The sequence below is a fragment of the Phaethon lepturus genome, unplaced genomic scaffold, assembly GCF_000687285.1.
Source record: "Phaethon lepturus isolate BGI_N335 unplaced genomic scaffold, ASM68728v1 scaffold19345, whole genome shotgun sequence".
NCBI classification, from domain to species: Eukaryota; Metazoa; Chordata; class Aves; order Phaethontiformes; family Phaethontidae; genus Phaethon; species Phaethon lepturus.
Window position 1 is genome coordinate 8109 of NW_010538600.1, and position 13695 is coordinate 21803.

A 13695-nucleotide genomic window follows, 5' to 3' on the forward strand; every position below is an offset into this window, starting at 1 on the left:
GAGCTTGTAAGTCTCGTCTTCATCCCCGCGTTTCCTTTCTGCTTCACTCTTGTCAGAAATAAATGTTCGGATGCTATCGTCTCCTTCCACAGTGAAGCCCCCCAAATTCTACCTGTATCCCCAGATCAGAGGAATGTTTCTTATAGAAAAGACCTCTGTGAAAGACCTTTGATCATAACCTTACCCAGACCCGTTCTGCACACAGATGCCCACCGCCCGGGTGGGCTGCAGAAGCCCCGGGGTTGCGAGCGCTCCCCGCCGGGGGCTGCTCCGGCTCCTGCCGCCCTCCTGCGGCCAGATCCCCTCTCCTGGCTTCGCACTGAGCCTCCGGAGCGGGGCGATGTTCTGCCAAACCCGCTGTTGCCTGGGTGCCTTCCCTCCAGCGACAGGACGACTCCCTTTTCTGTAGTTACTTTCTACACGGCTGTTAAACCAAAAGGAATTTTTTTAAGCACAGCTTTTATCCTTCATGGGCGTAAGAGCAATACAGTTTTTTTGGGGGAGACTAATAAATAAATTTTAACTGACCTCGTTACTTCTTTGTTCAAGCAGGTTGGTTTCTAACTTTTTTTGCTGCTTCTGCTGTTGGGGCTCTTAAAGGCTACATTTACTTCGGATGAACACTTTTATAGGACCTAGAACCTAGCTAGCTTGAATGCATCTGAGTGACAGCTCTTGTCTTAGAAAGCGTAGCAGGTATGACTCATTAGTAAGTCAGTTTTGCTGAGCAGCTGTCTGCATAATTCTTCCAGTCTTTAATCTCAAGAAGCAAAGCCCTCTTCCCTGAACGTGTATGTGTACATACATATATAAATATGTATGCACACATGCAACATTTATATACATAGTCTGTTTGTAATGCGTATTTAGAAATAGAAATGAGTTTCAATATGTTTCCACATGTTTTTAACTCAAGTAGATTGTGAACGTAGGGTGAAAAGGGTTCTTCAATTCTTCAACATGTTGGGTACTGGTCTCCAGTGCAGATTACAGTCACGTGTCGTACAAACTAAGAAGAAAAACACAGAGTCACAGAATTATAATACAAACATCATTGCAATCTCTTTCAACAGCAAGGCTGAAAGGCATGTGCTCCTGGAAGCTGGAGATTTGTTTGCTAGGTGTTAAAAGCATCCTTAGTGTGCCTCTGAACAAAGAACTAGGATTTCCATTCTTTGTAAATCAAAGCTGAAATAAAAACGCAGGATTTGTGCAGTAGCTGGACCATATGAGATGTATCATTATACTGGAAAGTGAGGGAGCATTCTTGTCAAATGTCAGCAGGACAGCAAAGGAAGAAATCCAGGCTGAAAAATGAGTTTCCAGAAACTCTGAGGCATATCTGACTTTTTGAGATTGCTTGTTAAATGATTGCCAGGAAGCACAAGCTAACTCCTGACGAGCTGGGTAACAAAAGACTGCACGCTCTGTATATTATCAGAAGCATAATTTAAAGTGCTTCTATTTTAATCTTCGGATAGAAAAGCTGAGAGTAATGAAGTGCTGTGTTACATCATTTCATAAAAGTGAAGCGACTGGAAGATGGTACAAAAGCGTGTATTCAGAGCCTGGTGTGGCACAAGGAGATGAGCATTAGGGTGACTGGTTTGTCACATACTTATTTCTGCCTGATCCCTGTATGAGACAGCGGCTGACTACCAGAGGCTGGCCTTCTCACCTCATAACCTCTCTGTATTTCTCCTGGGGCTCTGCAGACCCCTGCTTAGCAGATGTAGCTCTATGGTCAACAGGCTGGCTCTTGTCAGTCATCTCGCTTGACTCCTTGCGGGGTCAGAGGACCAGAGGTTGAAATCCCTGACCTAGGAGAACTGTCTTCTGTTTTCACAAAATGACCGTGCTGTTTGAAAGGCTGTTTTATCTCTTGGTTTGACAGAAAAAAGTCACAAAATTCTGTGTCTTAGTCTGCAAGGGTAGCTCAGAGTGGCCTCTACGGACAGATACGTGTGTGAACACAAAGATGTGATAATACAAAACTGTGCAGTGCATTTACCAGAAAGTGTTTCTAAATTATATAGGAAGTGGAAAGTTGACATTCAATTGAAATGGGATTTTATATTGTCACTCTCCTTTTCCCAGTGTTCTGATTTCAAGCAAAGAAGTACCGTGTGAACACAATGCTTAGGTGTTTTTGGAGCTCAGGTCCTGTTTTTGAAAGTAGGGCAGGTCACGGCTGGCCTGTCCACTCCGGGCTCAAGCGTCTCTGCCTCTTTTCTCTGGTGTTCTACTAAAACTTATTCCCAAATACGTGTGTAAAGCCAGGTAGTCTGGATGTAGTACAAGCTAGGACTTTGTACTCAGACACAGATCATGCCTATCCTAAGATGGTGTACAGAGCTAGCCTAAGAATCCACATAACTTTAAAAATGGGAATTAAATTCCTAAAATTTTTAAATATTTGAAAATTTTCTCAGTTCTCTTCACTATCGAAAAAAAAGCCCAATTTTCCACCACTATAAAGACAATTAAAGAAGAAAAACCTATTACTTTTACTGTATCCATCTAATACTATTCTTAAACTCATTGCACTTGGAGTCCTTCTTTGGTTGCCATGTGCTGGGTAACCCCTCCACTGCTCAGTCCTCGGTCGTCTCATGTGAAACAACTAGTAGACAAAGGCTCTGAGAGAAAGTAAGGCAAGTGAAATAATCTACGCAGTTCAAGAATTGAAACTGTCCACATCCCTATTCTAATGCCGACTGGTTCTGTAGTGCTGAAGTGAAACATTTTTAAGTCAGAATTTAGTTTGTATACGGAATAAAAATAAGAAAAACTAGGAAAATTGCCACTGAGGTGGTCAGTTAACTTTAATACTGTAAAGCGGTTTTAAAAAAATTCCATATTAAGAACACATAAAGAGTTTACAGGCTGCAACACGATAAATGTACAGATTACTATATAGAGTTTTCACGATTCTGGTTGGTTCGAGATTCAAAACGCACAGAGTTACTATCCCTGCTGTACAAGTTAAGATTAACCAAAGGGCTCAGGTGACAGAAAGAATTTATGAAGGAAGGAAAGAATGACATGCCAAACTTGTAACAAATGAAGTGGTTGTGTTTGCTCTAGTAGTAAGGCACCAGTCAAGAAAAAAGACGACCAAGAATAAAGTGGCAGAGAAAAGTGAATCTAACAGCACTGAGAATGAATAGCATGCTGTTTGAACGCTGCGGGCGAGATCCTGGCCCTTAGTGAAGTTAGTGGAAACAAGCTGCATGAGCCTGGGTTTATATTCCGTGCTAAGGAAATGTTAATATCCAACATTCCAGGTAAGTTTGTGCAGGGGACGTAGTCAGAAAGAAGATGCTACCCTGAATTAGTGCCCTGAAATGTACATATTTTAGGGGTTATGTTACGTATTATTTGAAATTGTTTTAAAATTATGCTTGGGAATAGTCTTAGATGAGGATCTGCTCGCAGGCATTGACCAAACTAAGAAGAAAAGATGTCCGCTGATCCAAGGAACTGAAAATCCAGTTACCCCTCCCGAAAAATCTGCAGACAACATTCAAAGACTTTATGAGATAGTAGTATTGATCTCAGTAAACCAGCAGCTTTACCTAAGTGTCATCCTTGTTAGTAAGGAAGACTCTTACAGAACGCTCCGAAGGAGCATAATGCGGCAGCTTTGTTAATATCTCCCAAACATGGGAACGGCACAGGAGAAAGCATAATAATGTGTTTGGAAACTTAATAACCCAGTGATGAAGAAGGCGTTATCTGACCCTTTATGACTAAAAACTGTGTTTGAAGCAATTGATAAGGTAAATCAGTAAAGGTACAAAGAAAGTCAATGACAAATACTGGCAATAAAAAATTACTTATATACAATATTCAACGGATTTATTTAAATAGGTAAATATATCATTTATTAGGAAAGAGTATTTAATTCACAACAAAGAGGCAGCTGATGGGTCTATAAGATCTTTAATTTCTTGAAGGAGAGAAATAGGAAATTACTATTCAAGTGTTTCTCATAACCTAAGATCTCATAAAGTTACTTTGAAGCACATAAAAACCTCAAAAGGGAAATGCTTTTTAAATGATCCACAAGTAAATCGCAGAACTTACTGCCACAGAACGACTTGGCTCCCGACATACAAGTGAGCTCCAAAAGCAGTTAGACAAATTCATGGTAAAATCATCCACCCGAACTAACCTGAACACCATGATGCAGACGCTGCCTCCCACTCAGAAAGTCCCTAAAACTGTGCTTAGCCAGGAGTCAGGAGGAGGTATGAAGAGAAGCATCACTTGCCTACTTGCCCTGATTCTTTTCCTAATTAGCAATTGGCTAAAATCAGAGACATGATAATAGCAGCTAATTGTCTTTTGTAGCCGTCTGTTGCGTTTTCCTTGGTCGGACCCAACAGAGCAGTTTTGGGTTAAGTTGTACCTTTTGCCTGGAAGTCTGTAGGTACCGTATACAGCAGTTAGCAAATGCGTAGCTATAATGGACCTCCGGGCAGTTGAGATTAGCACGCCTTTCATATAAAAGATGTTGAGGTAGTATGGCTTCAAAAACGCGTAGTGATGATATAAAGCTCTGAAAACATTTTACACCTGGATCGGTACAAAACTTGGTCTTGCTAGACTGCCTTAACAGGTGCGTTGCTCTGGGTAGTCCATTCATCCAGTACAATAAACCATAATAAAACATGAATGGTGCCGTAAAATTACATCGATCCAGTGCTCTTACCATATGATGTCCTCACTGGAGAGCACGTTCCTGTTTGCAGGTGCAAGGACTTGTAATGAAAGTTCGTAGTCCACTGAAATGAAACAGCACTCAAAATGTATTCAGTAGGCTCTGTAATGCAGCACAAGGCATATCTGTATTGTGTAAGTTATAAAATCAATACAAGGGATGGTTTTCACATGCTGCTTAGCTGATGCGTCCCTTCCTACACTAATGTAAAGAGCTGCCAGTATCCGTGCTGCTGTATTTACTGCTGCCAACTCGTACATGGCGTACAAATGTAGAAGAGGCTTTATTCTTCCAACTCAAAGGAGAATGAAACTCTCTTCCCCTTCCCTTTCCCCATCCTTTCTCCTTCCTCAGTAGGACTGAAAATCCCACATCACTGATGTCTGCCTTTCCGGTATTTTTAAAAAAAGTTAAAAAAGGTGTAGAAGATAAAGAGTGTAAAGTCGCTGTAAAGATACCCCAGCTGGCTTTCTGTTGACAGCCCCGGGTGTTGAAAATGGCTTAGGTGTGACAGCCAGATCCCTGTGGCCGCGGAGAGGCAGCTGTGGACTTTAAAGATGGCTACTTTGTGCATCTGAGCTTTGAAAATGGCAAACTGGAAGCGGTGGATTTAAGTTGAGATCCCATCATGAAAAATCGATGGCCTGCTTAATCCAGCATTGGTATTTTGTAATTTCTGTCCGGATCAACTGATTTCCATGGGCATTATTTAGAAATGAAAAAGTTTTAATTTGCAAATTATCAATGTATTTTGGGATTGAAAAAATTATTGCTACGGCACAATAATTCCTCTGCAACAGGCTGCCCACACGGAAGCATTTCTGGTCTGCCCTATTGCTGAAAATCTGTATGTGCATAATCACTGCTGGACAACTCGCCAAGCAGAAACTATTAGTTAGTTAAAATGTTCATTTTAGCTTTGCAGTATGGCTTCCTCTGTTCTCCTTTTGTTAAACACCAATTATTAATATAAGGATCGGGATTATGAAATAAATCCTGTTTTAAGTTTCAGAATGAAATGATAACTTACTTTCCTTAAAACATTTACTGCAAGCTTAAAAATACTTTTTCTTGGTGTGTACTGTTTAACTGAAATACTGGTATATGTCTGCAATAGAGATATAACTAAACAGGAGTACTTTTTGTGACAAGAATTTAGAGTAGGTGACACTGCTGAAATAGGAAATGTTTCATGTTTCTCAAGGCTATGAAAATATCACCAGTGGCAAGCTTGTTCATTTTGGCTGCTAGAACTGAATTTTTCAGGAACAACATTTATGAAGCATATAGCTGTATAAACCTAGAGATACACGTTTGATATTTGACTCTGAATTTTTTATTAATATAGTGAAAGTTTTATAACCATAAGTGTGATTGTTAATTATTGAATTATCTGTTCTACAAAAGTGCTTTAATTAAATGGAGTTCATTTGGTCCAAAAAAATGCGTGGGCATTTTGCCTTGGAGTTTTAAAATGACTGTGTTTTAAGAAGTACCTTTGCTTGCCTAACTCGATAGAGGAATATTTTGGGAAAATTTCATTGTACATCTTTGTCTAATGCATATTTTTCTTCACCAAACAGTAGCAACGGTAAAAATAATTGCGTTTGCCATCTAGCTAAGGTGATGTTGTTAATGATACTGTGCATTTTGCATTCTCCTTAATGGTCTGGAGTTTACAGCTCTGCTGCGTGCTGAAGTGTTCAGGGTGTCTGCTGAAGATTAAATTGTTGCCTGACTGGAGGATAAAACTGGAGCAGGGCAACACTGATCCTTTTCTGCTTTATTGCTTGGCTTAAATAAGTGATTTAATCAATTTACTGTGTAATGTGTATTAATATAATTGTTTCATGAATATTGACAAAAATCTTTTTAAACTTGCAGCAAGTAGTGGCAGCAATAAATGCAGGAATCATACCTTTAGGAAACACATCTACTCAGATCAGTCACTGGGACTTGGGAAGTTCCTTCTTCTTTGCTGGCACTGTTATTACCACCATAGGTAGGACACAGCTTATTATCTTTTTACAGTAAATGAGCTGAAACTCTTTTGATTTCCAGCGTGTGCATTTATTTGTTAATGGTAAATCTTCCAAATCTTCTGACGGAAAGTGGAGAGTTACTTTTTAGCTGTAGGGGCAGAAATGATAGCTGTCTGTAAGGAGCCCTAGCTGAGAAAGCGATTCCTCTACAGAAGAAGAATGTTGCTGTGTGTTTCTGTGAGGTGACTAGAAGAGGGTGCGGAAACATTTTCGGGGGGGAATTTGGTCAACTGTGTAATCACATATTAAATAGGGCGTGATTTAAAGCACATGTGCATTAAACCTCGACTGAGATGTATGGAATTTCAAGTCTGTATAACCCCATTCGATATTGCTGTTTCCTCTAAATTCTGAAAAAGACGAGAACGCGGCGAAGATCCAGTTCAGCTTAATGTAATCAGCTGTGAGTGTGGTACTGATAGGCAGAATTGCATTCAAAGGCTTACTCTGAGGCTTCCGCTGCCTTCAGAGAAGTCCAAAGCTGCAGGGTGATTCTCCCGTGCCCACAAGCCCAGGGGCTTTCTGGACCCTCTCTGCAGCTGAGAGCCACTGTCCCCCCGGGCGGGTGGGAGCAGGAGCAGCGTCTGGCCCTTCCGTTTCTTCCCTTGCGCTACGACGTCGTGCGCGCGGCATACAGTTCCAAGATGTAGTGTAGCTCACAGGTCGCAGAAGGGGCATCCACGGAAGTGCCTGGAAATTTGGAGAAGAAATCAAACGAGAAAAATGTAATTATGACAGTAATGTGCGAGGAATTGGAACATCGTTACAACAACTACCTCTACGTAATATTTACATGCATATTGTGAGGGATTGTGCCTTTCAAGTGATGTCTGTACCTTTGTTCTTTCTTTATATAGAAGCGCATGATTACTATGTTTTCCGTGTGTTTGAGTATATACCTGGCTACATATATGTATAGATATTGTGCCTACGTGTAATATCTTTCCACATCTAGAGTAACTGAAACACAGGTTTAGTGAAAACAGACTGAAACTCTTACCTCCCTGAGGATACTAACAAGCTCACTGGTTTAAGAGTAGTATGTCCACAAGGTAATAAAACCCAAAGCTTTGAAAAATGTAATTTTAACAGATTATAACCAGGAAAAGCAAGAACCTTGAAAGAATAGCTTTACAATTAGTCTTATGTTACTCTCTCCTGACAGCACAAAGCTCTGTGTCATAAGAAGTACCCACAGTCCTGTAGAAAGTGCTTAATATTTCTTTCAGTTCCGAATAAGGATAAAAGTTAACATATGAAAAGTTTTCAAGGAATTTAAGGATTTAAAAATTGTTTTAAAGCAGTAGAGCATTAACATTTTGTTTCACCGTTTTATTTCCAAGTGGAACTAAGGCTTTTCTTCCTGGTTTAACGTATTGACCCGATTCTACCAAAACGCTCGTGAGTCCTGCTTAGAGGAGAGAGGGGAATCTGCAAAGGCATCCGGGCCTCAGCTCTGCTGTCCCTAAGAGGCAAGATAACCGACTGGAAATACATTTGAAAATTAATATTTCAGGTCATTTCTGCAAACCAGAGTAGTCAGAATCAGGTCAGACTAGGGAACTGTAAATATTTATTTCAGGTTTTGTGACAGAAACCCGAAAAAATCTAGGAAAAAAAATCTTCTGTAAAATATTTTAGTTTTGGAATAACTGTGTTTTTCATCAGAGACCCTTTCTGATGGGAGGATCCCAGTCAGTTACGGTTGTGAGCTTTGTTTCTTAGGACCGGAGGACAGCACGCTTCCATGAAAGCTGTGGTGTGGTTGGCTTTGTCTTACTGCTGTGAACCATCTTCCCGATGGTTCACACGGCTCGCAGAGTGACAGCAGGTGGAGCTGTCATGAAAAGCCCTTGGAATTGTGACTTTCCTGGGAAAATGGTGACGAGCCTAACAGTTGGGTGTGCTTTCCCTTATGCTTTATATTAATACGTACCACCGAGTGATTTTGTGTTCAGAGCAGTATCTTTTCATATACGAGTAACCTTTTGCAATGAAGGCATTCCTTCCGATTTGAGGGCATATGGTTATCATGCAACTTGATATTTTAATTTCTCAGGAGACTAAAAATGTGGCTTATGAGCGACTCCAGAGAATTGTCATAGGTTTCAGCCAAAGACTACAGATATTGTCTATGGACCAAGACAGGACCATATAAATTCATAAAATGACTTTACAGAAATAGTTTGTAAAAGGGATTTTATAAATATGAATAAAATTTATAAATATTATGTCCTTTAGACCGTATACCTTAAGAAGTACTTGAATAGAAGAAGAAAGGATTACTACTGTTTAGAGAAAATGATAGCTTTCCAGTGTTGCAGCTGATTCTCTAGCATTCCAAACCTCTTATTACTATAATTTTACCTTAATATTTAGCCCACACTCCTCCTGGTGATATCTCAGAATCCAAGAAATTCAAATGGAACCAAGAGTTTATTTATGCATAGTGTTTCCCAAACCTTTCTTTAATGACAGTAGCACTTGCATCCCACAAGTATTTGGTTCCTGGGAAGAGGGGATAATAAATAAAGCCTTTAGCATTTCCCTAAGCAGTAAGTTATTGTGTTACAGTTACTGTTATATCGCAGTAGTGATGAACATTTAAGTGAGAAACGTTGACCGTGTATTTTGGTGGCTCTGGCAGCAGCCCAGAACCATCTGTAGTTTCTTACTTTTCTGGGTCTCCTGTGGGCTGCTGGAAGGCTCTCTGATGGGGATATGCAAATCCATCGAGCTTCAAAGCCAGCTAACAAAAGCAGAGGTAACACTAGAGAAAGCACGGCTTGATGTTTATTTAACAGGGTTTTTTATTCTCTTATAATCCTTCATGTTATCCAATGAATGTTACAGTGCATATTATAAAATTAATAAACTCAGTTTTAACAGAACACAATCTTCCATACTGCTACTAGATCTTTCCTAAGAAGTGGATTTAGTTGAGAGGTCAGGGTCAAACAGTTTCACAAGACTTTATTTAGAAGAGATCCTTTGTAGCTTTTTTTCCCATGTCTGAGCGGGTTGGTTTTGGCTTTGCATTTGCTACTGTGCAACAGCATAAAACTTGTTGTGGGAAGGGACCTCACTGGTTGTACGTTTGGCTTGCTTAGTTAGGCTTTGTTGCTTGTGGGTATGCTTCTAGAACAAATACAGCTCTTCTCAACAAAGAAACGTGAAACTGCGTGATTACTCTGTGTGTATGGAGCAGTTTCAGACAGTCCCTAAGAGGGAACAAGGTAACGGGGGAAATGGGAATGCAAAAATTACCTATGAAAAATATTGTTGTATTGTTCCCTGGGATACTGTGCATGCCGCAAAGCACAAAAGATACTCTATTTTTCTACCTGAAAATGTCATTATCCCATCAGTCTTCTTCTAAGACCGCGTATCCAAAGAAAAGGAAAAACAGAGTTGAGAAGAAAAGAAAGAAAAAATGGTAACTCAATCATAAAGCTGGACATAGTGCTGAAGAGGGGAAAAGGGGAAAATAATCTTTACGCCACCTCTTTTTATTCTGAGAGCTCATTGTTGGTGCAGCACCTGTTTTTTTATCCTCTAGATAATTTCCTTCAATAGGTAGCTTAATTCAGAAATGGGCATACAGACACAACCTGCGCACGCTCTGCTTCCCCCCCAAACAACTCATATTTTAGGGCCTGAGAAAGTTTTATGTTGGCAGTGGGGTAGGAAAGGAGACCTCTCTTACTGCAAGCTGGAGACCTGTATCTAGAAAAATGAAAAAACAAAGTAGACATGCCAAGGCCTTGAGCTTAGTTGTTTTCCCAAATGACTGCTGTCTTAGCACAGAAAAAATGTAGTGTCAACCGTAATATCAGAAACTGTATCACGAAAAACTCTGCTAGACTCCTATGGATCTTCATCTAAAATAGCTGTATTATGTCTGCTGTTACTCCAGCCAGTCTGTAATGACTTTTTCAAGCGCTACAAGTAGACGTATACTTAACTCAGACTCCTGGAAGATGGAGTATCTTGAATATCTGTTGTGAGCGTGTCAGGAGTGCCAGCAACCTGGCTGGTAGCTGTAGTTTGCCAGGGCGCATCCTTTCAAACAGAGCCATGTCTACGTGGGGGTGAGCTCACCGAGCTCCATTAATACCTTAGCACTTGAGGATACTCTACAGCCATACTGATGCCCAAATCCAACAGTTGCTAATAACTGTGCCTACAAATCTAAAAAGGAATTTTTTAGATCTTTTTGTCCTTGCCCACTTTCACCAGCCCATGATTTTTGAACCCAGACGTCTCGTATGCAGTGGAAACTGAACCTCTTGAGAAGTTCATGACTAAAGTCTTAGCTTCTTGTAGCTAAGATGTGGTAATACGGTTATGGTTTTGTGTCCAAAAACCTAGCAACCATTATTAAAGAGTGCAAAGGAGTATGAATCATTTTTTAAAAAACAAAAAGAAACAAATTGAAAATTTATGTTTTAGGGAACAGTTGTGAATAGCAAACAGCTAAGATTCTGGAAAAAGATTAATATTTTTGATTAGAAATCTGAACTTGATTTGTCACTTTTAGATTTGCAATTAGTTATGTAGCTTAGCATCAAAGAATGATAGAATAGTTTGGGTTGGAAGAGACCTTTCAAGGTCATCTAGTCCAAACCCCCTGCAGTGAGCAGGGACATCTTCAACTGGATCAGGTTGCTCAGAGCCCCGTCCAACCTGACCTGGAATGTTCCCAGGGATGGGGCATCTACCATTTCTCTGGGCATCCTGGACCAGGGTTTCACCACCCTCATTGTCAAAAATTTCTTCCTTGTAAAGAATACGTCTTTCTGCCATTTTCCCACTGCTTGGACACAAGCTTTTGTTGTGAAGGCAGGGTATTTTAAAAAGTCTTATTACATTGCTTATTGACTTGAAACAATAATAAAATCCTGCTGCTAAATCTGTCCCTTCTGGCACCATTTCACTGCATTTTTGAAATACAAAGTAACAGAAAAACGAGTTGATAACTAAAATATACAAAATATGTTTGATGTTATAAAAAGACAAATATTGTTGATATTATATGTGTTACCTGTCATGGCAGATAATCATAAAGATAAAAAATTGCAAATGACGTTGAAAAATTTGTTCCCCTAGTTCTGAAAACTAAGAAGTATCACATACTTCTTTTAGAACTTTTTTTTTTCTTTTTTTTTTTTTTTTGGTGCCACCAAAGAAGAAACAGAGCTATCAAGGATGAGCATAAAAATTTCATTTGAAAAGATTACTCCAATTTTCTTATCAGAATACAAGTGCTGGGATTTCTGTTTTTGTATTTGAAAGGGAAGATAGAAGAAGCAAGCAAAAGAGAGTGAAGTGCAGATGCTGAGGTGATTGAGGAGAGGGTTGGTGAAAAACTCCTAAAAGTAAAAAAAGTAAAATAAATTTGACTGAAAAATGTTCCAATATGTGACTTTCTCCATCATATCAGTATTCAAATGTGCATTTGGGTCTGTGACTTAAATGAACTTGACTACGTGGTGGGCATTGCAGTATATAGCTTCTGAGGACCTGCTTCTTTCAAGGCTCCTCAAGTCAAAATAGTCTTCTCTGGTTCCCCTTCCAAAGCAACAGGTAAAGTTTCATTAAGGCAGGGCCATGGACTTTATCCTCCACTAGTAGCCTGGATGCACGTGTCCAGATTTCATATAGCTTCTGGCAGGGGTATGCGTGTGGCAAAGCTGAGTATAACCAGCTGCAGAGCAATGCAGAAAAAAAGGTGGTTAAGATTTACGGTCTGTGAAGATGTGGCAGTGAGAGACACGCTAAAGAGGTCGCTGGGGCGTGAGGTGGAAATGCTCCTTCCATCTCTTACTCTGCAGAGGACACTGAACCCTCCTGCTGCCTTACCGTGATTTCATATCGACTCTCAAAGTGTGTTAAATATGTATATCTCATCTGATAAAATGTCAACAGAAAGAACTATTTAAAAAAAAAAAATATCCCCCGAGATCTTTTCAGAATTCAATCCCTCGTCTAGGTTAGCGTTGTGCTTACCTTCCCATCCCCGTGCTGCTGTTCTTAATAGAAGATGTTAGAGCTAAAATAGCTTTTTAGACTCTATTTGTTCCATTCTAGTTTTTCTCCTTTGCTTCTTTTGTTGCTCCTGTGAAAAAGCGTCTGAATCTGACCCAGTTATTGGCTGTTGACAGATAGTGGTTCACTCCTACTCTGGGGAGACCTGTTAGGATTTGGCAACAAAATTCTCCAAATATTTCATCTGAACTGAGCATACTCCCTCCCAGGACAGTAGCGACTAAACGAGATACCCTCTGTAATTATTTCTCCCAGGAACAGTGAGTAGAGAGTGTATTAGCACCATGCCCTCAATTTTCTCCTGCATTTGTTCAGGCAGCGAGAAAGAGGGCTCCTCTGGCTCGAATGCTGAGGAAATAACACTTGGACTGTACAAGGTTCAGAAGTAAAATTGGGATAAGACTGTTGGGAGCTAGAGAACCTGGAACAGTGGTGGGGGAAGGACCCTGGTGAAGAGCTGCAAGGAAATGATGTCAGGTGAAGAGCTCAGTTAGAGACATCGAGGGCTTGAATATCAGAAAAATTGGATTAAATTGAACGAGCAAATCAGAGAAAAGGAATTGAGCCTCACTGATCAAAATGACTAAGGCTGAGAGAAGGAGAGGGCCACTTTTTTTCCTGCACATGCTAGAATATTTAACAACTTAAAGGTAGCTCTGAAATTGAAGAAGTGCCGGTGTATGGGCTGATACGCAGCTTTAATTACTCAGAGAAATGCTATTTTTTCTATCAATCAGCCCCGTTTTGATACATGGGCATGTGACGTGAAGGTATATAGTAAATTGCAAGCACTCGCATGTTTTGTGGACCATAGTCATATCAGAAAGGATCTGATATTTCTGGTAATATTGTTACTTTAAATTATTAGGTATATTGGAA

General features: G+C 40.1%; 1 protein-coding gene across 1 annotated transcript in view; it reads left to right on the forward strand.

Moving 5' to 3' along the window:
* KCNK2 (potassium channel, subfamily K, member 2) overlaps positions 1–13695 on the forward strand; it is a gene marked incomplete at its 3' end in the record, with an annotated part of 59303 nt that overhangs the window by 7116 nt on the left and 38492 nt on the right. The window contains exon 2 of the mRNA XM_010286882.1: positions 6611–6728. Coding sequence (XP_010285184.1) covers positions 6611–6728 — 118 coding nt within the window. The remainder of the gene's footprint in view (positions 1–6610; positions 6729–13695) is intronic.